This window comes from Nicotiana tabacum, chromosome 19 (genome assembly GCF_000715075.1).
Source record: "Nicotiana tabacum cultivar K326 chromosome 19, ASM71507v2, whole genome shotgun sequence".
NCBI lineage: Eukaryota > Viridiplantae > Streptophyta > Magnoliopsida > Solanales > Solanaceae > Nicotiana > Nicotiana tabacum.
Window position 1 is genome coordinate 10874624 of NC_134098.1, and position 26034 is coordinate 10900657.

Here is a 26034-nt window from a genome sequence, read left to right on the forward strand (position 1 = left end):
TGTCACATAAACTAGAACGGATTAGAGTAATATCCTGGGTAGAGCTAGGAAGGCGAAACGGGTTCATCTCAATCCCCTTTCCTGAAAAATTATATTATATATAATAGGTCAAACTTATTATTTTATGTGTATATAGTAGATGTTGAATGCTCTTGACTTCTTCATATATTTATTTTTTTATATTTTGAATTTCCTTTGAAAACATTCTGACCCCATTACTGAGTATTACCTCACAAACTTATTAAAATATTAAATCCAATCATGCATGATTCCTTTTATCCAAAGGAGGTAGTTAGTGACTATAAATACTACTGCCCTAAGTAGTGGGAAAGAACTGAAAAACACTATAAAGACAACTCTGAGGGAAGACAAGAATTTTGCAGTAAATCATCAGAAGGAGACACACTCAATTCCCCACAAGCCCAAAAAGATGTCACAATGTGAGAAAGATTTGGAAGCAGAATTGGAAGTACTGAGAGAGACTTTTAAATCTGGGAAAACTAGAGAAGAATCTTGGAGGAGGACACAGTTAAAAAATTTGCTCAGATTTCTTGAAGAGAAAGAAGATGACATCTTCAAAGCCCTTAAACAAGACTTGGGAAAACACCAAGTTGAAGCTTACAGAGATGAGGTAATGTATTTTTACATTCTCCCTCCATCCCAAAATAAGTGTCGTTTTTTCCTTTTCGAGAGTTAAATTGACAATTTACTATGTTAAAGGGCAGCCCGGTGTACTAAACTCCTCCTATGTGCAGGGTCCGGGAAAGTATTCGGACCACAAAGATCTATTGTACGCAATCTTATCCTGCATTTTTGCAAGAGGTTGTTTCCACGGCTCGAACCCGTGAAAATATAGTTAAAATTAAAATTTAAATATTCAAAAATTATACGAAAATAACTACTCTTATAAATTATATAGTTTTTCTCATATTAATTTGATTAAAAATTAAATCTTAAAATATTAGTCAAAGTTCACGTATAGTTTATTTTCGAGAAGTGAAAAACACCAAATAATTGGGAGGGAGGGAGTATATGATTAATTGGGTGGTAGTAACTATTTTTGAAGTTTTTATATTCATATAGTTTTAGCAATATTCACAAATAAAGATAACTTTCTAATTCAGAAGCCCGATTTCAGTTTTGGAGACAAAATCAAAGTTATGGAGTACATTACAATAGAATTCGAAAAAGTTTAATATAGGTCTAATACGTGAGTGTATACGTGGTAAAGTTTATAAAATAGTTCTGTCTTAATTTTTCTTTTAATATATTTTAAAAAGAATGCTACATTCTCCATATTAGTATATTTAAAATTCCAACCCTTTCATTTTATCCCAAATAACACTCCCTTATAGAAATGATATGTTATGCTATTAAGATCACAAGATTCAAAGATTATCTTTGATATCTTATACATATTTTTACCTTTAGTTTAGGATCACAAGACTTAAAAAATTTTATTACATCTTTATAATGGAGATAGGCTAGAGACAAGTGTGAAGTCCTTTTTAAAGACAACTAATGCTTGATTGGATATTTTAATTTGTTTTGCTTCACATTAGATGACAAAGCGAAAAAGATATTAAGAAGAAAAAGGAGGAGGAAGCAATGGTGAATTAAACTAACAACATGCCGTTTCATGATGTAACATGAAAAATAAACTTACATTATTACAAAGCAAAAAAGTATGGGTAGAATTATTATATAAAATATAAGGTAAAGGAAAAATAAAATTATTTAATAATAAAGAATGACAAGATGAGAGAAAAATACAATATGACAATGCGATCGCGTTAAATCGATCGTTACATAAGGTGATAATTTTTGTCTTTACGTAACAAGGACAAAAATTAATAGGGAGCTTCCTTTATTTCATGACGGTGAAGTAAAATCAATATCATGATCTTTATTATATGATATATGATATATAAGGACGAGTTGAAAGGACCTTTTTTTTTTTTCTTCTTGTCCACGTGTGGCTAAGATTAAGCCGTTGGCCTTATCATGCAAGTGGAAAGAGGGCATTAATTTTGACACAATTAGTTAGGGGGTGAAGTCAGAAGTGACAACCTAATTGAATCAATAGCCCTCCAACTTTGGCAAGGACCTTGTGAAGTCATTCAGAAACATAGCATTAAAAACCCCATCAGGATAACAATATCTTTATGATCCTCTGCACATCATTTTGACTTTTTTTTTGGTTGGGGGGTTAGTTTGGAAAGAACTCTTCTACTTACTATCTTCTGTAGTATTTTGGCATGATATTTTTTAAACGAAAAATGGAGAGGGTTAAGCTATGGTTTGAAGCAGTGGCATAGCCAAAGAATTTTAACGAGATTTCAAATTCGAGATTCAAAGCTACAATCTCTAAAAGAATAGTAAGGCTCAGCCTATTATTCCTAAAGTAACTTTTATCCGTTGAGTGACGCCCCACTCACTAGGATCACTAAGGTCGTCTTTCGCCGTTGCTCGATGGGTGTGTCAAGCTCCCTGATCTTCCTTTGTACTCGAGGGCCAATTTTCATCCGGCCCGAGGAAACCTTTGCACACCTCTGGTACCTTTTGGAAGGTCTACGCCTCATAAAACTATCTAACTGAGACTGTCCATTGGCCCATAAGTCCTGACACAAAGTTATAATTTTAGACCTTCCGGAGTGGTATATCGACCGAAAGCAGGGAGAGAGGGAGCTCTTACTAGTAAACAAAGAGGACCTCTTTAGAATAACTTTTGAGTCACACTTAGTGTTATGTAAAAATAACTTTGAGAGAATTCAACAAATATGTATACAAAAATAAATCGTATTTTTTACCTTATTTGCTGATTGAATAGACCCTTTCAGACCATATAGCTCCGGCCCTCATTAGGAGGTAGGAGAATGCATAATTTAATTAACATAATTATCATAGTGAGTAAATATAGCAATTCCATCTGAAGAAAGAATTATCTATATTTTTTTCTGCAGATTGGAACATTAATAAAATCTGTGAATTATGCACTGGATGGCTTAAAGCAATGGATGTGTGGCAAGAAGGTATACTCTGTAAAATAGACTTGCATTAGATGAATATTTTGAACTTAGTTACCTTGTATCTAATCTAAAGCTAAATATTGTTATTTGATTCACAGGCCAAATTGCCAATTGCTGCATTCCCTTCTTCAGCAGAGTTGGTTCCTGAACCTCTTGGTCTAGTCCTCATTATTTCCTCTTGGAATTTTCCTTTTGGTAAGCTTTTTTCTCCTTTCAATTTTAATTTTAGTTTTTCTCTAGCTTTGTCAGAAAATGATGAATTTTATGATTATTATTACTCAAGTTAGCAGAAAATTAAAAATTTAAAAATTGTAGTTCTCTTTAGAGATTATGTGTTAAGTGGCGTTCTCTCCCTAATACCTAAACAGAGTAGTTCCATTTTGTAGTTAATCGTAAGTTGGTATGTCCGTATGCGAAAAAAACTCAGACATGCTCAAATAACATGTGATATGTATATTGTTAGTGAAAATATAATTAATTACCGTTTGACAAATAAGATGAAGAAAAATAAATAAATTTTATTTATGTTGAGGCGCAGATTTTTCGGTCTCTTTAAGGAGATTCAAGCTCACCACATCAAAATCCTCACTAGTCCAACAGTAATCTTCTTGACTTGTCCCCTCCAAAATACAACATCGTGTAACTCGAACAAACTCTGGACAAGTTGTTGAGTGAGTCCATTACTTAAACGGTCGCTCAATTTTTCGAAATTATCTACCAAAGTCATTTTTCTTTCGTTTGTAATAGCAATGTCACTTAACCATGCATATAGCACTCAGAATGTCACTTAACTATGCCTATAGCACTCGGAATGTCACTCAACCAAATTTATCAAACTTTAGATTGACAAATACCTATTTTACCCTTTAAATTATCAACTTTTTATCTTCTAATTTTTTTTTTTTTGCTTTTGCTTTTTTAATATTATGATTTTTTTCTCACATTATAGACTTACCTATAGAACATAAATATTATATTTAAAAATAAAAAGTAAAAAATTCTAGCATATATAATGTCGAAATAATAATATAATTGAGTATAATACTCAAGAATATGTAATGTCTATTACAAAAATACCTTTATTTTAAATAATTATTTTTTATAGTATGTGCATGTAATATATATTTTAAAAAATTTATTTTCTTTCATTCTCAATTGTGTAAATAATATTTTTAGTTTTTTTTGTTAATATCAAAATTATTATTACGAATAAATTGTTCTAATTAACTTTCTATTGTGCTCAATATTTTATTATTCCAACATTGTATATGCTTAAATACTATTTTAATTTTTTTAATTTTATAAATTAAATTTATTTTTCTAAGGTAAGTCCATAATATAAATTAAAAAGAGAAAATATATTATATTAAAAGGCTAAAAAATAAAAAGAAGATAAAAGCTGATAATTTAGAGGGTAAAATAGGTATTTGGCGATCAAAAATTTGAGAAATCTAGTTGAGTGACCTTCTCAGATCTATTAGCATAGTTAAGTGACTTTGTTGTTACAAACGAAAGAAAGATAACATTGGTAGATAATTTCGGATAGTTGAGTGACCATCTGAGTAATGGACTCGTTGTTAAGTCCAAAGTTCCACCACTTGGAACACCTTCCTTCAACAAAAAATATTCTCTTTTCTAGAGAATAAGTTTGAGACGAAGATTTTCTCCTTCTGTTAACTCTCTTTTTCACTACATCAATTTCCCTTTTTTCATGCACACTACAATATTTTTTCATGCCAAACACAAGGAAGAAATACCACTATTTATAGGCAGGGGAAGATCTATGTATGGAGTTGGGGATGGTACGTCACCCGATCGCTCAAATAAAATCTTGTATATGTACTAGTATTTTCCTCAAAAATTCTACATAAGGAATGAATGGCACCCCGAGATACTAAGAAGTCGTTTGGTAGTTGGTTAGGAGAAAAGTTATCCATGTATTGGGGGCAACATAATTTATACAATGTTTGGTAGCCATTAGTTATTTTGTACAAAATTCAGCATAACTAATACCATGTTTGGTTGTCATTTTACAATTCTACATAAATAATACATGTATAAGTTATGATTTAATCTGTGTATTATTTTATGCGGGGGAGAAGGTGGAATAACTAATACATATATTAGTAATACATTGATAAAATATTAAAATGATAAATTTACCCCTATTATTTTACACATAAAGGCTTCCTTCTATAGATTGATTTGTATCAAACCTTTTGGAGAACAAGCATGGAGATACCGATGACTCACTGCTAGGCTCTTCCTCTTCTCAATCTATTAGAGAAAAAAACAGTAAATACGTATTTTACTTTAAAATTTATATAATGTATATCAATTTGTAATACAACAAACCAAATATTCAAAAAAAATAATCCCTACGTAACTAATACATGTATAACTAATACATGCATAACTAATCCATTCATTACTTATTCCTGCATAACTAATACTTGCATAACTAATACATGTATAACTAATACTTGCATAACTCTAAGTAGTAACCAAACGACCTCTAGATGGATATAGGTGATATGGTTGAAGTGCTGAAATTCACGTAAAAGACCTAGGATCAAGACTAATTTTGGTCCTTGTCATTCCTTTTGTTACCTTATCCCCTTTCCTTTCTTTTCTTTATGCTCCTTTTGTTAATTGTTCTTATTTTCTTCATCTTTGTTATTCACTTATTTGTGCAATCTCATTTTTATTATTTATTTATTTGCTTCCTTTATCTTTTTCTGGATCTTTAAATTTTATTTGAATGTAATTTTTATTATTTTCTCTTTTTATCCATTTGTTGCTATTATATTAATTTTAGAGATTATTTTAGAGTGATTGAAGGGTGCGTATGATATATCCGTTTATGCATAATTTAATTTTTTTTAAATTGGATTGAAATTCAAAATGTACCAAACCAAACTGAAATAATTCAGAACGGATCAAATCGACTAAATATACATCTTAATTTAATTTTTTTCGCTAGTGATCGTTTTGCATTAGATAGTGGCACCCATAGCTATCAAATCCTGGACCTGCCTCTGTTTATAGGTGTAGAATCTCTTCCATGAAGTAAATAATAAGGTAGTGGGATAATAAAATTATAGAACATAGTTGAAGGTTATAAAACTTAACCTTTAGTGGGTAATTAATGATAGATCATGGCATTAATAGTTTGTCACGGCCCAAAATCCACCTAGTCATGATGGCACGTAACTCAACCCGTCAGATAAGCCAATTAACAACTATCCAATTCAATTAATATTTAATTGACTCTAATACACTCCCTAAAGACTGGTAGTACAAATCATGAGCTTCTAAGATTAGAATTTATAAAACTGGGATGAAATAAATACATCATCTGTTCGAAATCTACATAAACAGATTTTTATAAATTTAAGGCTACCATGAACAAGAGGCAGCTACTACTGGAACACAGATACATCTTAAAATCCACCTCTCGTCGATCGCATCAACATCAGCATCCAATATCTGCACGCAAGATGCAAAAGTATAGTATGAGTACAACTGACCACATGTACTCAATAAGTAACAAACCTAACTTTAGGTTAAAAGTAGTAACGAGCTGGAACAAGGATTAGGGTCCAGCACCAATAGCCAACAACAATTCATAACAACATAATAGAAGTAATAAAAGAAGTAGCTCATAGATAAAATGCTTAGCTCGTTCACAGTTCTAGAAAAATAGTCCTGCTTTTCAAATATATTAGTGAAAACCCAAATCATTTACCGAAATCACCAAATTTATGAGTAAGTTTGAAAACTTTGATTTTTCCCAAAACTTTCAACAGGTAAATGTTTCATTTTTTAAAAAGGCGTGAGAAAAATACATCTCTATGCCTACATGCCAATATGTATGAGAAGTCATGAATGACGCAATATCATACAGCATGAGGAAAAATGCATCTCTATGCATGTATATCAAGTGTGCATGTCAATGTAATACGACTCAATGATAAAACCATATGCATACTCTAAGAGTATCATTTCACTCAGTCCTCTCAATCGCACTCAGTAGGTACCTGCGCTCACTGAGGTATGTACAGACTCCGGAGGGGCTCCTTCAGCCCAAGCGCTATAACAACCCAATCATGGCATAAATCAATAAAATATGCTGCAGTGCGCAGCCCGATCCCATAAATATCCTCACCATCAGGCCCTCGGCCTCACAATTCATCAATCTCTCCAGTCTCTCGGGCTCACAATGTCATGAAAATCGGCAAAAATTGATGATATGATGAAATCAATAAATAGCAACAGAGACTGAGATATGATATAAAATGAATGAACATGACTGAGTAAGAAGTTACAATTTAAACAAATAATTCGATAACAGAAATGACCTCAGTGGGTCCCAATAATACCAACATTTGCCTAAGCATGATTTATAACATGAGTGATAGCTCAATTTCTCTAACACATAAAAATATATGGAAAAATATAAGTTAATTGACTATACAGCTCTACGAAATCAACCGAGTTTCGATTTCTACGGTGCACGCCCGTCACCTAGCATATGCGTCACCTCCAAAGAATTCACATAACACGTATAATCAGGGTTCATACCCTCAGTTCTAAGATTAGAGATGTTCCTTATCTCGAATAAACCGAATCCATTGTCGAGCAAGCTAAACAATGCTCCAAAAATTTCATTCTGTGCGTATCAACTTCTGAACGGTTTAAATCTAGTCACAATTAATTCGAATCAGTCAACACAAATTATAGTAATTAATTCCATATTAAAATATTAATTTTCCCATAAAATCCGAAATTACACTCAAACATTGCCCCGTAGGGCCGACGGAGTCCCATTTTCAGATCTTAAACATTCTGTCCTGGACTTTCTTCTTCGGGAACACGGCCACTTCCTCGCGTTCGCGGAGCACAATTTTGTTTCGCTCAGTTTTCCTCCTTTGCGAACGCGGCACCTCCCTCGCGTTCGCGAAGCACAAATTGCCACTACCCCACAAGCCTTCTACGCGGACGCGAGGAGCCTCTCGCGAACGCAATGCATGACTGACCCACCTCTTCTCAAACGCGACCTCGACTATGCGAACGCGTAGAATAAATGCTTTGGGGTCCCAGCTGCCTCTATTTCCTCTATGTGAACAAGATAACTATCTCGCGTTCGCGATGCACCACTGCCCAGACATTCGCGAACGTGGCTCCCACTTCGTGAACGCGAAGCATAAATCCTCACCTGCCACCCACTCCCCTTCGTGAACGTGGGACTCCCCTTCGCGAACGTGGAACTCCCCTTGCGAATGCGAAGAAGGAAACCAGCACCTGAAACACCAGATTTTTTGCAATTCCAACAAGTTTAACTCTAATCCGTTAACCACCCGGAATCCACCCGAGGCCCCCGGGACCTCAACCAAATATACCAACAAGTCCTAAAATATCATACAAACTTAGAGGAGCCTTCAAATCACATCAGACAACGCTAAAAACTCAAATCATACCCCAATTCAAGCTTAACGAAACTAAGAAATTTTAACTTCTACATTCGATGCCGAAACCTATCAAATCAAGTCCGATTGACCTTAAATTTTGCACACAAGTCATAAATGACATAACGGACCTATGAAAATTTTTAGAACATGATTCCAACCCCGATATAAAAAAAGTCAACTCCCGGTCAAACTTCCAACTTAAACTTATTATTTTCGCCATTTCAAACCTAATTTAACTACGGGCTTCCAAATAATTTTACGGATACACTCCTAAGTCCAAAATCACCATACGAAACTATTGAAATCATCAAAACTCTATTCTGGGGTCGTTTACACATAAATTAATATCCGGTCAACTATTTTAACTTAAGCTTTAAACCTTGAAACTAAGTGTTCCAATTTATTCCAAAACTTCACCGTACTCGGACCAATTTCCCCGACAAGTCACATAATAACTGTAAAAAATAAATTGAGCAGTAAATGGGAGAATATAGTTGTAATACTCAAAATGACCAGTCGGGTCGTTACATAGTTACACCAAAGATAATGACCACTTTCTTGCCAGTTTATAGCCATTACCTCACAAGAAATAATGCACTTTAATTTCAATATTAAAATGCACATAATACCAACATATATAAACGTTCTTCAATTAACCATGATTAAATGGTGAAAACAGCATGGGCTAGCCTGTTTTCGTCTTGGTAATCAAAAAAATAGCCAGCATTTGCCAAGTCATTAAAACATAGCCCCTATTTTATGTGATTATAAAATCTAGACAAAAATATCCTAGCTGACCACTTTACCTAAATATGGGTAATGTCATACACCAATAAGGTCGTGACATGTGTCATTAAAATAAAAAAAATAAATATAAAATTATACATATACCCTCATCTTATTCAACCTCATCTCTTCCACCTCCATCTCCTCCTCCATGGACCACCCGAAATATTAGAACACATAATTCAACCCAAAACCTAGGAGCCCAAGTGATTTAATCCGAGAAATAAATAAAAGCATCAAAAGCCAATAAGTCATGGCTCACACCACAGTATCATCATCACAACAAGGCCATTGTTAAAAAAAACGCAACAATGGCAAAGGTAGATCGAAAATAGAATAAGAATGGCCATCTCTCTACAACTCCTTGGGTGCCTGTCACGACCCAAAATCCCACCTGTCGTGATGGCACCTATATCAATACTAGGCAAGCCAAAAATCTAAATAAAACACCATATCTTTTAAATTTGAAAACAAAATAATTAAATTCAGCGGAAGAAATCTCACAATTTCAAATATAACACTCCCAAAAACCGGTGTCACTGAGTACATGAGCATCTAATGTGAATACAATGTTTGACTGATAAAAACCACTGCCTGAAAGTACAGAACAGTACAATAACTGAAAGAAAGAGAGACAAGGTCAACGGACGCCAAACAGCTACCTTGATAGTCTCCAACTGATAGTACTCTGAGATCTAACAATCTCCGTGTCCGAAAGCACCTGAATCTGCACACGAGGTGCAGAGTGTAGTATGCGTATAACTAACTCAATAAGTAACAAGACTAACCTCTGGGCTGAAAGAAATGATGAGCTTCGTAAGTACAGTCCAGTAAAAATAATGGTACAGAAATGTAGGCATGCTTTCAACTTCAACAGTTATACTCAATACAAGTGAAATAGATCAATACTGCATGATATGAGGCATATGACATCTCAGTAGAAAGACCTCATGTCAATACTGGTCACAAATTATCCTGGTCACTTGGTACTGTTTATGGAGTGTGTGTGTGTGTGTGTGTGTGTGTGTATATATATATATATATATATATATATATATATATATATATATATATATATATATATATATATATATATATATATATATATATATATAAACATCGACTGACAGTCCGTCACCCAGAACTGTATACGGCCAATCCATCCATGGGATAATTTATCCCTAAATATAAAAGATACTAACAAGATCCATGTCCAGATAACTCATTACAACACAAATAAGTAAGGCAAGTCCATGCCCTGGGAAAATCCATCCCAAATATATATATAAGCAGTAAGTAAGGCAAGTCCATGCCCTAGGAAGTCCATCCCGAATATCGATGATCATCTACGCTCACTGGGGGGTGTACACACTCCGGAGGGGCTCCTTCAGCCCAAGCGTAATACAAAACCAATATGGCCTACTGCAGGCGGGCAGTCCCGATCTGTATAATAACAAAGCCTATAAGGCCTGCTGCATGCGGGCAGTCCCGATCCATAAAATAGTAAAGCCAATAAGGCCTTCTGTAGGCGGGCAGCCCCGATCCAGAAAATAGTAAAGCCAATAAGGCCTGCTGCAGGCGGGCAGCCCCGATCTAGAACAATAATAATGTATAAAGCCATTCTGGCCTGCTGTAGGCGGGTAGCCCCGATCCATAAATATCCTCACAATGGACGAATATGACTAAGTGTGAAATATATATTCCATAAATATCCTCATAATGGACAATTATAACCGACTGTGAAATATATATTTTTGAACAATTAATTCAACAACAACACAACCCTATGGGTCCCAAAATATTGGTACGTAGCCTAAACATGATCTTTAATAGGAACCTCAGCTTAATTTCTCTAACACGTGGAGAACGTTCAGATAATAACAATGATTCATTAATCTTACAACTGCACAGGATTTATTCAAGACACAATTTATATGGTGCACATCCACATGCTCGTCACCTATCGTGTATGTCACCTCCAAACAATTTATATCATACCAAATTCGGGGATTCATACCCTCAGAACCAAGTTTAGAAGTGTTACTTACCTCAAACCGTATAATCATTTACTCTGGTATGCCTTTGCTTCGTGAATTGGCCTCCAAATGCCTCGAATCTAGCCACAAATAATTCATTTCAGTCAATAAAAATGATAGGAATTAATTCCATAAGAAAATACAAATTTTCCATCAAAATCTGAAATTTCACCCAAAAATCACCTGTGCGGCCCACGTCTCGGAACCCAACAAAAGTTACAAAATCCGAAAGCCCATTCAACCACGAGTCTAACCATACTAATTTTACCAAAATCTGACCTCTACTCGACCTCCAAATCTTCAAATCTTATTTTAAAATTCCTAAGTTCAAACCCCCGATTTACACCTCAAAAACATGTAATCTAGTTGGATTATTCGATGATAATTCAATATTATGGAGTAGAAATGATCACAAGTGACTTACCTCAAGTTTACCTTGAATTCTCTCTCAAAATCGCCCCAAAACCCGTGCTTGAAGGTCCAAAAATGGCAAACCTTGGAACCCCCTATGTTTTTAACATTCTGTCCAGGATATTCGCACCCACGGTGATTTCATCGCGCCTGCGGTCTTTGCACCCGCGGTGATTTCTTCGCGCCTGCGGTCTTCGCACCCACGATGATTTCTCTGCGCCTGGGGTCTTCAAACCCGCGGTAAAATTTTTCGCACCCGCGGTGCCTGGCCAACCCATGCATTTTCGGCTTCCGCGACTAATTCCTCGCATCTACGAGCTCGCACCTGCGGCCCTTTTTCGCGCAGGTGCGATCACACCAGCAGCCCAGCTGCTTCAGCTCCTCCTCCAAATCCAAATTCGATCCGTTAGGCATCTGAAACGCACTCGAGGCCTTCGGGACCTCGTCCGAATATACCAACAAGTTCCATAACATAACACGGACCTACTCGAGGCCTCAAATCATATCAAACATCATCAAAACGACGAGTCGCACCTCAAATCAAAATCTATGAACTTTGAACTTTCAAATTCTATATCTTGTGCCGAAATACATCAAATCAATCCAGAATGACTTCAAATTTTGCACACAAGTCATAAATGACATAAAGAAGCTATTCCAATTTACAGAATCAGATTCCGATCTCGATAACAAAAATTCAACCCTCCCCCTCCCTCCCCCCCTCCCTCCCCTCAAACTTCAAAAAAAATTAACTTTCGACATTTCAAGTCTAATTCCACTACGGACCTCCAAATAATTTTCTAGACACACTCCTAAGTCCAAAATCACCATACGGAACTATTGAATCATCATAATTAAATTCTGAGGTCGTTTACACATAAGTCAATATCCGGTCATTATTTTAACTTAAGCTTTAAACCTTGGAACTAAGTGTTCCAATTTATTCCAAAACCTCATCGGACCCGAACCAATTGCCCCGGCAAGTCACACAACAACTGTAAAGCCCAATTTGAGCAGTAAATAGGGAAACGGGGTTGTAATACTCAAAACGACTGGTCGGATCGTTACATTCTCCCCCACTTAAATATACGTTCGTCCTCAAACGTGCCAAGAATTATTTCTACGCCATCAAATCACTGTTCCATCTTACCACACACGTACCCGGGGTGATCTCACGTCACCCTATTCTATATAAATTGTATAGGCTTGACAACACAACATAACTGAAAATCATTAATTTAACCTTAGCCCATAAACTTTGTACTTCAATTTCCAACATTCAGGATTTCTTTTCAAGACCCGAATCTCATATCAACACGCTGTATGAGTTTGAATACGCTGTACCAAGCCATAACCATAACCCAAGATATAATCATGTAACATATTACACAACTCGCATGCTCGCAACACCATTTTCGATCACAGTAACTACTCCAAACTAACCGGGTAATAGTATTAAACTCCATATCAAGCCAAACCTCATTCCAAAACCTTCGTACACTGCTGATATTTAAGGAAACACATGGAATCTCATAATCAATTATTAGATCAACAAGTCATGGAGCTCTCTCGCCCCAACCCGAACCATAATCACTTTCTAAGCCGACTTTCGATATTATCCTTCCGAATATACTATAATCAAACATGATAGTACCCATTCTAGGTCCAATGGCCTTACGATATTAAACACAACTATCCCACTGACATGCCACACCAATACAACTCAAGACACAACTGCATAGCTTGTACCCAAAATGGAAGATGTCTCAAAGTAAAGAACCGTATTGCAAGTTCAACAAGCACCACCACAATTTCAATGCTATAAGCTCATTATATATAGTAAAACTAAGACACACGAACTTAATAAGAGTAACCAGCTCTTCTAGAGCTCACATTATCATCAGTCGCACGGACAACTCACGTGCTATAGTATCAATATCTGGACCCACACGGACAACTCGCGTGCCAATAATATCAGTATATGGGTCTGCACGGATAACTCACGTGCCAATATTATCAGTATATGGATTCGCACGGACAAATCACGTGCCAATAACATAAATCGCCTAGCATGATCACATGCCTCCAGTCCCAGCATATCATACAGGATCAATTAACAAGTACATATGTATATGATAATGAAATAAGATTCGCATGCTCCTGGACTGATATAAATAACACGCCATAGCGTAAGCATGTGCAAAGTCTGCTATCACACTTCAAATTGGCAAGTTAACGCAGAAATAGTAAGTACCCCGTTTATTCAAGGGAATTAGCCTCTTTGTAACCTCAAATGTAGCCCAGGTAGTTATCAACAAAGGTACGAACACTAGAAACATTATAACTTTACGCTTAACAGTCAACTCTAGGCATATCATAGCCTAAGCATTCTTTCGAGTATGAATACTCGCCTCGATGCCCGCACATTGGCTCAAACCTCACATATATACACACTTATAGCGCGTAGCCATCACAAATGATTAGCGCAACTAGTGCCTCCACTGAGTTAAAATAAAATACTCACCTCAAACAGGTCGCAACCCGAAATAATATACTTCTGAGAACTCCCAGTCTCCAAATTCATCAAACACATGAATCACTGTAATTGATCCCAACTCCAACACTAGAATGACTAACACATCTTCCACTCACGATCTTCCCATAAGGAATACTTTCATAATTCTTCTGTGCCACATAGAAATAATTTGAATATCATCAGTCTATCAATCAGGTGAGTACTACAATACCAATGGATATCCGTAAGTCAAAACACAATGCGCCTTTTGAAATACGCACCATTCTCAGGGATTATCGAGCAGTTATAACATTCATCTAAATATCTAAAACTGGCCATTCTGTCCAAAATTCGTGATCTTTCTTTCAAGAATGAACTGCCACCGTGTACATGTAAATCTAAATCTGGCACAACATATCACATCTATCATGTGAAAGGTACAAGAATCTCATTATAAACTCTAAGTCACCAGCAAATTACATACCCTATTAGTTAGAAACCTCTCTCGAGAGTCATCTACTCTGCTCAAATCTAATTTACTCCGCCCCAAACGGGCCGAAAGATATGTGCTCCTTTAGCACGATCAACATTCAAAGAAGTAACCCTACCTTAACACGACCAATCGAAAGGTACGAACACGAGAAATAACAATTTAATCCTCTCGTGTGCGCTACATCCTTCAAAATAATAATTTAATCATCTCATAAAGTGCATTATAACCCGCATTAAATAAATTTTCTTACTCAAGTCATCCCCGATCTCAACCTCTGCAAGTCGTAACCAACCCACAAGTATGCCTCAAACAAAAACTAAAATTTAACATATATCCATAAAATTGAATTGTCAATAGCAGACTCCCCCACTTGGACCAAAGCCATAGATCAAAATACTTGATAACTCACAATACCCATACTTTATTACTGCCTTAATACCGCAGTCAGTTCAATAAAAATTCTTCTCAAGCTCAAGACACACCAACCATAAAATACCTCAATCATCCGCTAAATCTCGCATTCATTCTTTTAACACTCAAGACAACTTTCTCAACCAGATTCACATTCAAGTCTCAACACATACACCCCGCTGGCACAAATGAAACTCTCTATTCACATCACAAGGAACACACTTACATAATTTACTGCACAGGGGATATCCCACCAGCTTTGTCTCAAATTGGCATCTTGCTATACCCTTTCGCAGCCACAATTACCATGAAATCACTTAATCTTTCTGAGTCCAAACTCATTAATCACACACGAAAATTTAATTTGCCCCAAAATTTAACAACGTGAAAGATCTTTCAAAACATTCACAATCGAGATTGTACGTCACATCAAAATGAAAATAAAGCACCCAATGGCCTTCCTTTACATTTTAAGGAAACACTTCTCGTCACATTCAAAATGTCTTAACACATCCCGCAGTTACATCATTCTCATCACAAAGCCATTCCATCGTTCATCGAGCCACAAATTGCACTCGCAGTGACATTACCGGGCATATGAGTCTAAATGTACAGATTACAACTGAAGCTACCGAGCCTAAGCTGCGGTATAAACCAGGCCTCAAGTCCTCCAGACTGGCCCATCACCAAAACACAGAATACACATCTTGAATCTCGTCCATAAAATCACAAGTCAGCGATGTACAACTGATACCGAGTGCTCATATGCGAATACGAATACGTGGAAGGAATTCAAAGTGTTATGTTTCAAGCTGAATCAATTCTGCACGATAGAATATAAGAAAGTGGAATTTTCCTAAGGGTTCTGCAGCCTCTCAAAGATAATTACAGAAGTCTCTGTATCAATCCGCAAGACTCTACTAAACCTGCTCATGAATCGTGAGACCTATGTCACCTAAAGCTCTGATACCAACTTGTCACGACCCAAAATCTCACCTGTCGTGATGGCACCTATATCAATACTAGGTAAGCCAAAAATCTAAATAAAACACCATATCTTTTAAATTTGAAAACAAAATAATTAAATTCAGCGGAAGAAATCTCACAATTTCAAATATAACACTCCCAAAAACCGGTGTCACTGAGTACATGAGCATCTAATATGAATACAGTGTTTGACTGATAAAAACCACTGCCTGAAAGTACACAACAGTACAATAACTGAAGGAAATAGAGACAAGGTCAACAGACGCCAAGTAGCTACCTTGATAGTCTCCAACTGATAGTACTCTGAGATCTAACAATCTTCGTGCACGAAAGCAACTGAATCTGCACACGAGGTGCAGAGTGTAGTATGAGTACAACTAACTCAATAAGTAACAATACTAAACCTCTGGGCTGAAAGAAATGTTGAGCTCCGCAGGTACAGTCCAGTAAAAATAATGGTACAAAAATATAGGCATGCTTTCAAGTTCAATAGTTAAACTCAATACAAGTGAAATAGATCAATACTGTATGATATGAGGCATATGACATCTCAGTAGAAAGACCTCATGTAAATGCTGATCACAAATTATTCGGTCAATCGGTACTGTTTATGGCCAATCCATCCCAGGGGTGTTCCAACCCGTATATAAGTACACATCGACTGAAAGTCAGTCACTCAGTACCGTATAAGGCCAATCCAGCCATTGACAGTCCGTCACCCAGTACCGTATAAGGCCAATCCAGCCCTGGGATAATTTATCCCTAAATATAAATGATACTAACAAGATCCATGTCCAGATAACTCATTACAATACAAATAAGTAAGGCAAGTCCATGCCTTGGGAAAATCCATCCCAAATATATATATATATATATATATATATATATATATATATATATATATATATATATATATATATATATATATATATATATATATATATATATAAGCAGTAAGTAAGGCAAGTCCATGCCCTGGGAAGTCCATCCCGAATATCGATGATCATCTACGCTCACTGGGGGTGTGTACACACTCCGGAGGGGCTCCTTCAGCTCAAGCGTAATACAAAGCCAATTTGGCCTACTGTAGGTGGGCAGTTCCGATTCGTATAATAACAAAGCCTATAAGGCCTGATGCAGGCGGTCAGCCCCAATCCATAAAATAGTAAAACCAATAAGGCATGCTGCAGGCGGGCAGCCCCGATCCAGAAAATAGAAAAGCCAATAAGGTCTGTTGCAGCGGGCAGCCGCCCCGATCCAGAATAATAATAATGTATAAAGCCATTCTGGCCTGCTACAGGCGGGCAGCCCCGATCCATTTAATAATAACATATATAAAGCCAAATGGCTTGCTATGTTGCGCAGCTCAATCCCATAAATATCCTCACAATGGATAATTATTACCGAGTGTGAAATATATATTTTTGAATAATTAATTCAACAACAACACGATCCCATGGGTCCTAAAATATTGGCACGTAGCCTAAACATGATCAATAATAGGAGCCTCAGCTCAATTTCTCTAACACATGGAGAATGTTCAGATAATAACATGATTCATTAATCTTACAACTGCACAGGATTTATTCAAGACACAATTTATATGGTGCACATCCACATGCTCGTCACCTATCGTGTATGTTATCTTCAAATAATTTATATCATACCAAATTTGGGGATTCATACCCTCAGAACCAAGTTTAGAAGTGTTACTTACCTCAAACCGTGTAATTATTTACTCTGGTATGCCTTTGCTTCGTGAATTGGCCTCCAACCGCCTCGAATCTAGCCACAAATAATTTGTTTCAGTCAATAAAAATGATAGGAATTAATTCCATAAGAAAATATAAATTTTTCATAAAAATTTAAAATTTCACCTAAAAATCACCCGTGGGGCACACGTCTCGGAACCCGACAAAAGTTATAAAATTCGAAAGCCCATTCAACCACGAGTCTAACCATACTAATTTTACCAAAATCCGATCTCAACTCAACCTCCAAATTTTCAAATCTTATTTTCAAATCCCTAAGTTCAAACTCCCGATTTACACCTCAAAAATATGTAATCTAGTCGGATTATTCGATGATAATTTAATATTATGGAGTAGAAATGATCACAAGTGACTTACCTCAAGTTTCCCTGGAATTCTCTCTCAAAATCTCCTCAAAAACCGTGCTTGAAGGTCCAAAAATGGCAAAACTCAGAACCCCCTCTGCTTTTAACATTCTGTCCAGGATTTTCGCATCCGCGGTGATTTCTTCGCACCTGCGGTCTTCTCACCCGCGGTAATTTCATAACGCATGCGGTCTTCTCATACGCGGTGATTTCTTCACGCATGCGGTCTTCGTACCCGCGATGATTTCTTCGCGCATGTGGTCTTCGCACCCGCGGCAAATATTTTCGCACCCGCAGTGCCTGGCCAGCCCATGCATTTTCCGCTTCCTTGACTAGTTCCTCGCATCTGCGAGATCGCACCTGCGGCCCTTTTTCGCGTAGGTGCTATCACACCAGCAGCCCAGGTGTTTCAGCTCCTCCTCCAAATCCAAAATCGATCCGTTAAGCATCCGAAACTCACTTGAGGCCCTCGGGACCCCGTCCGAACATACCAACAAGTTCCATAACATAACACTGACCTACTCAAGGCCTCAAATCATATCAAACAATATCAAAATGACGAGTCGCACCTCAAATCAAAATCTATGAACTTTGAACTTTCAAATTCTATATCTTGTGCCGAAATACATCAAATCAATGCGGAATGACTTCAAATTTTGCACACAAGTCATAAATGACATAACGAAGCTATTCCAATTTATAGAATCAGATTCCGACCTCGATATCAAAAAGTCAACCCCCCTGTCAAACTTTTCAAAAATTTAATTTTTGGCATTTCAAGTCTAATTCCACTACGGACCTCCAAATAATTTTTCGGACACACTCCTAAGTCCAAAATTACCATACGGAGCTATTGAAATCATCATAATTAAATTTCGAGATCGTTTACGCATAAGTCAATATTCGGTCATTATTTTAACTTAAGTTTTAAACCTTGGAACTAAGTGTTCCAATTCATTCCAAAACCTCACTGGATCCGAACCAATTGCCCCGGCAAATCACACAACAACTGTAAAGCTCAATTTGAGCAGTAAATGGGAAAAAGGGGTTGTAATACTCAAAACGACTGGTCGGGTGGTTACAGTGCCATATCTACTAAAGCTTATTTACATCAACAAAGATATAAACTGACTATTTTCATTTATAGCTCTCTTCCAAACTTTTGTTTGTCATTCCCATGGCGACATGGCTGTCGCCATCATCACCAACTTTCAGAATGAAAAATTCAGCCTCCTCTTGAACGTCAGAAGCTAAGAATCATAAATCTGAGATAGATAACCGCAAAATCAAAGGTAAAAGCACATGTACGCGATAGATGTAGCAGAAATTACTCACAAGAAAAAAAAGTTGTATTAATTGAAAATTTTGCGATGACAAAATTTTATTAAGTGTGAATGAAATCAAACATATAAAAAAGGAGGTTAGAGAAGAAAGATATTGAAAGTTTGAGATTAATGGAAAATATTTATATTTAAGAGGAAATTAGAGGTACTGATTTTAAGAAAGAAATAGGAAAGAAGGGATTTGGGGGTGGGGGTGGCTGGCGGAAGAGAGATAGAGGAAGGGTGGGGAAGATGAGGGAATTGTTGACACGTGGCATTAAATAAATAATTATAGAGTATTTTTATTGGTAGACGCATTTCTATTGTGGTGTTTTACACCTACTGAATCCGGGTCAAAGAAGGTGTGTATTAGACACACTTTCCAAAGGTTGAGTGTATAATATTATTTTTGCCCACAAAAAATATGTAACAGAAATTTAGTCCATTGTTCAAGTGTCTAATTTATGTATTTTGCATTTATTTAGGACAAGAATTTAAAAAAGTAATAAGCTGGGACAGATCTGAATGATACAGTCCCCAAATAGTCTTTGCGCCAGTGGACATAAACGAAAGCATGAAAGAAATTCCAAAACAAACTACCCATTTACTTAACTCTTGAAATTAAATTTATAAACACTCAATACGAATAAATATTTTCCACTGACATAATCTATTGCCCCGCCTTTGACTTCTTAAATAACAAAAGCCAATAGGAATTGATAACGTCAAAGCAAACGTTATCCTACCAAAACAATCAACCATGTTAATGTTGTACATCATGTTTGTAATTCACTAATTTGCACCATAATAAGGATTCATTAATTTCTATGACAAGATAATTTTCTTCTAATCAAGTCTTTAATTACTTTTTTATTTGTTCATTAAACTTAGGGTTATCATTGGAACCACTAATTGGAGCAATAGCAGCTGGAAATGTGGTTATTTTGAAACCCTCTGAGCAGGCTCCTACCTCTTCATCAGTGCTAGCTAAGACAATCTCCAAATACTTGGATAATAAAGCTATTAAAGTCATTGAAGGTGATAATTCAGTTGGTGACAAACTGTTGCAGCAAAAATGGGACAAGATTTTCTTTACAGGTTTGAACTTTTAGTCACTGTATTACAATGTAATTGTGATTTTACTTAATTTTTTGGTTAAAACTTTTAACCAAAAAATTAAGTAATAAAATAGGAAATTTATATATATATTATGTGTATAAGAAAAAATGATAAAATAGGATATTTTTGTGCCAGTGTTGATTCTTTTACCCCCGGTAATAAAAGTGTTTGAAAAAATAGCCCGGGCGTCAAATTTTAAAGCACGCTAGCCAAAATTTCAGCAACTTATGGCCGTTGTTAGATTTTGTGGAAAAATCATGGCGATCACCAAAATTTGCAATATTGCGACTGAATTTCTGGTGCTTTAAAATTCTGGCAATTGCTGGAATCACTTCCCAAAACTCTAACTAGCGTGAATCAAAATTCTAGTCAGAGGCTATTTTCTCAAAACTTTTTTTATCAGAATCAAAATTTAAACGGTAGTCCTAAGAAAATTCATCCAACATAATTTTTACTGTGTATAATCAATGTATAATTTGTGTTTAGTTAGCTCAGTCACTCTTAAATGGTTACAGGGAGTACAAAAGTGGCTAAAATTGTAATGGCCGCTGCTGCGAAGCATTTGACTCCTGTGACCCTGGAATTGGGCGGAAAGTGCCCTGCTGTCGTTGATTCACTCTCCGGTTCTTGGGATACAAATGTAAACTCCCTCTCCTTTTCTTTTACCATCCAATTTAGTTTCTGTTTCTTTTTATAAAAATATTAAAGGATTTTTAATATTTCTTACTCCCTTCGTTTCAATTTATATGTGACTCTATTCTACTGATGGAGAGTTTAAGAAAAAATAAAGATTTTTGAAATTTGTAGTATTAAATATGTCCTTATTTTTATATGGATATAAGATTTGTCGTAAACATGTCATAACATTTGTGTGAGTATCAAAACATTATCGTTAAGAGTAAAATGTGAAGCTAAAATTAAATTATTTCTAATTTTTTTAAAAAAAAAAAAAAAATTGGACAAACTATAAAAGAAATAGGGTAACATAACTGAAACGGAAGGACTAACTCTTATACTGTATCTGCATTTGTTTTCTCTTATTTTCATATTTTCGCCCCGGCGTAGAGCGTGCAAGCAAATACATATCGAAAAATATTATTAGTAATAAATAAAAGTACCATGATTTAACAAGTTTAATGTATGCAAGATGTCATACGACTCAATTTGATATTATAACAGAAGATCTTGAGTTTGAATCTGACCATCAATAAAATATTTCTTGTTCTTAGCTTAAGAAAAAGAATATGGTGCAAGTTGTGACACAAAGAAAAGATTAACACAATATGTCTTATTTCTTACAATTTAAAAAATTTGATTGTCCATATTAACACTTTAATATCAAAAATATACACACACACACACACACACACACACACACACACACACACACACACACACACACACACACACACACACACACATATATATATATATATATATATATATATATATATATATATATATTGTGTTAAGTTAGAATAAGAAATTGATAAAAAAAGATGCAATAAAAATAACTTTTCTTTTACATTGTAGAAACGTATCACATAAATTGTGTGAAGCAGGTTTTGCTTATTTTATTTATAAATTTTGTTAGTGAATTCTTCTTGGCCCTTGCTTTATTTATCGTATACTGGTTTTGACTAATATCTGTTTTTTTTTTCTTTTACTTTTTCATAGATTGCAATGAAAAGAATTCTTTCTGGGAAATTTGGGGCTTGTGCTGGCCAAGCATGCATTGGAATTGATTATATCCTAGTCGACAAGACGTATGCCAACGAGTTGGTACGTATTAGAAATTGCTGCGGTTGCGCTGTTCAGATAAGTTGATCGTTTATTATTTCTTTAATAATTAAAATAACATAAATTCAGGTATTATTAATAGTTTCATAACATCGCTAATGTACTAATGATAATGCCTCTTATACATGCGTAATGCGTTGCAACGTGAAAAAAACTCACATTTTATATTTGTATGAAAATAAAATTTTCTCATTAAGGCCATATAAACTCTAAGAAAGTACGTACTTTTTTTTTCTCACATATAAGTCATTGAATCTTAAGAACTGTATAATAGTAAAGTCACAAAGCTTAACCTACTGTAACAAGTAAATTTCTGACATACTAAGAAAATTCATGACTAATAATTTTGACGAATACTATTGCTTTCTCTTGAAATACTAATAATTTGCATGTTAATATTTGCAATAGGTAAAATTGATTAAACTTGCCATCCCAAAAACATTTGGAGAAAATCCAAAAGAATCACATTCGATTGCGAGGATCATTAATAGAACTCATTTCTTGAGGTTAAAGAATCTTTTAGATGAGCCAATGGTAAAATCTTCAGTCGTACATGGAGGCTTAACCGATGAAGATAATCTGTGAGTAACTTTTTCCAACATTTTCATTTCAATCTAGTCAACTCTTTGAAAATTTATGATTTTTTGAACTAGAGTTTTGATATCCAAATCTTTGTAGTATATTGTTGTCTATTGATCAAGTAAGTTTCTTTCTTTAAGTTAAATCACCCGCACTTATGGGTTGGAATTTGAGTCCGAACCCATTTGACTCGCCCAATCCACTCAAGGTTGGGCCGGTCATTGATCCGTCAATTTGTTGAATCTTGACTCAATCCATTTCAGTCTATTTAAAGTTGGGCTGATTTTTAACCCAAATTGATACATAAGTAACTTTGCTAAAATATTTTTAAAATAATTTTTTTTGTTTGATATGTTATATATGACCATAACAAAAGAAAAAAGTCTTATTGATAATTAAACAATCGATAAGAAAATACAGCACATTAATTAAAGCTTGATAAGAGTTGGCCGGATTGGGTTATGATCCAAATTTTAGTCCATCTTGACCTAGCTACTCTCAGCCAAAGTAACTGTTGGGCGGGTCATTGACCCATCCATTTATTGACTCAGCCTATTTTGACCCGTCCAAAATCAGTCCAACCCGCTCATTGATACCCCTACCCATGCATAGAACCTTGTAAGGTTTTATTAATAAACCACAAAGGAGAAATATAAGTAATCAGGGTGAAACCTTACAAGCATATATCAGCATAATTCATAATTCTTCTTGGCACTTTTTAAAGTATTGATTAGAGGAAATAATATAGAGTAAGAGTTGACAATTTTTAAAGAAAAATATTTCTCGCCCATAAGTGAGAAAAGCCATTATTCACTTTTGATAGAAAATATTTTCCTTGAGAAATATTTTTCGATAACGGAACCTTTATAGAACCCCATAATTGAAAATATTTATCAGTCCTTTAATTTGTCCCAAACACACTTATATATAATAAATAGTATATTATCTTTTGTTGCTTTAAAAGTTGCCAAATTTAATGCACAAGTTCGAATGCAGGTTCATTGAGCCCACAGTATTACTGGATCCTCCGGTGCAAGCTGCAATTATGACAGAAGAAGTTTTTGGTCCATTGCTCCCTATCATAACTGTGAGCATACATTACATATATATATATATATATATATATATATATATATATATATATATATATATATATTTCTTTTTTTCAATACTATCTAGTTCTCGCAAAAAAAAAAAAAAGATAAGAAAAGACACATTATGTCTCTTAGTTTTTGAAATACTTGCATTGCCCCCTTGAACTTGTGAATATAAAAGTTTAACTTATTCAACATTTTCTTTTTCTTTGTTTTGGGTCTACAAAAGGCAACATTTGTTCTAAGGTGAATTTATTTTGTTTTATTAGTTGGATAAAATCGAGGACAGTATTGAATTTATCAATGCAAGGCCTAAAACACTTACTATATATGCCTTTACCAAAGACGAAGCACTCAAAAAGAAGATTATAAGCAGAACATCTTCAGGAAGTGTGGTGTTCAATGATTCAATCATCCAAGTAAGTCCAGCATTTACTATTTTTCTTTTTTAATTTAATTGTGTTGTCGGGAGCCTTGGCGTAACTGGTAAAGTTGTTGTCATGAGACCAAGAGGTTACGGTTCAAGTCGTGGAAACAACCTCTTGCAGAAATGCAGGGTAAGGTTACGTACAATAGACCCTTGTGGTTTGGCCTTTCCTTGGACCCCGCACATAGTGGAAGCTTAGTGCACCGGACTGCCATTTTTTTAAGGAAAAATACCAGTTATATCCATTTATAAGTAGCTTATTATAAAAATTGATTAATTCATAAAATATTACTAATATTAGTCATTTAACTATTTGTAGCCAAAAAAGGTTAAATTTTTGCTTTCTTTTGAGTGGGTGTTATTAGAATAAGTTGGGTACATCTTAAAGAACTTGAATCTCAATTTTGGGATGATTTGGTAGAGTTTTGAGGTGGTTTGAATTGAAAATTCGAAGTAGAAGATGAACATGAAAAAATGATTGGTGTATCACATATGTATCATATTTATATCAAATGTGTATCATATGTATATCCATGTATACCTGTATGTGAGATACACGTGTCGCAGAAGAATTTTTTGAACTCGATTTTAACTACAAATTTTGATATCAAATCAGTCCAAATCACCTCCAATCTTCCTCAAATTTTGTATATTAACTCGTCTATATGTTTTCAATGAATCTCAAACATACCCATTGAAAAAAGTCATTTTTTATATATGCTTGATTAGTTTTTGTAAGTTTATGATTAATTATTAAATATTGGTAGGTTGAGACTTTTTTGGGATATTTCTGTACGATCCCCCTTTTTTAATCGTGTTGTCGTCGTGGTCGTCGTCGTCATCATCTTCTTCTTCTTATTTTGAATAGATTTAACATTAAACTAATTATCAAGATGACTTTGGTTATTATAAATGCAGTATGCAGCTGATACACTTCCATTTGGGGGAGTAGGGCAAAGTGGCTTTGGAAGGTACCATGGGAAATTTTCATTTGATACATTTAGCCATGAGAAAGCAGTTGTAAGAAGGAGCTTTCTTACTGACATCTGGTTTAGATATCCTCCTTGGAATCATAAATCACTTCAACTCTTTAGAACTGCTTATAGATATGATTATCTTAGTGTAGTTCTTATTACACTAGGACTAAAAAAGGCTTAGCGTGATGTTTAATTTATTTGCTTAATTGCAAATATTTGTATTTGTATTAAATTAGTTATCCGTCTTCTCTACCGTATTAAAAAAGTTTGATTTGTAATTTACATTTGAGTGACTAATGTGTTAAATTCTTCTACACCCGTTTATTTCTCTATTTTGAGAAAAACTTTGTACTTTTCTTGCTATTTTTATTATACAACAACAATAATAATAACCCAGTATAATTTCACTAATGGGATCTGAGAAGGATAGTGTGTATGCAGACCTTACAGAAATAACCATC

General features: G+C 35.1%; 1 protein-coding gene across 2 annotated transcripts; it reads left to right on the forward strand.

Annotated features, from left to right (window-relative positions):
* The first annotated feature begins 309 nt into the window (after positions 1 to 309).
* LOC107764230 (aldehyde dehydrogenase family 3 member F1) lies at positions 310 to 25903 on the forward strand. 2 transcript variants are annotated; one of them, XM_075239645.1, is made up of 10 exons: positions 310 to 631; positions 2964 to 3032; positions 3128 to 3224; positions 20469 to 20675; positions 21212 to 21336; positions 22374 to 22478; positions 22905 to 23077; positions 24072 to 24162; positions 24439 to 24588; positions 25515 to 25903. In XM_075239645.1, exons 1-10 carry the CDS (start codon positions 431 to 433, stop codon positions 25752 to 25754), a joined length of 1458 nt encoding a protein of 485 aa, XP_075095746.1. In that variant the 5' UTR covers positions 310 to 430; the 3' UTR covers positions 25755 to 25903. The 2 variants fall into 2 exon arrangements, with proteins under 2 accessions (XP_075095746.1, XP_075095747.1); XM_075239646.1 differs by lacking the exon at positions 310 to 631 and adding an exon at positions 2283 to 2378.
* Positions 25904 to 26034: the final 131 nt, after the last annotated feature.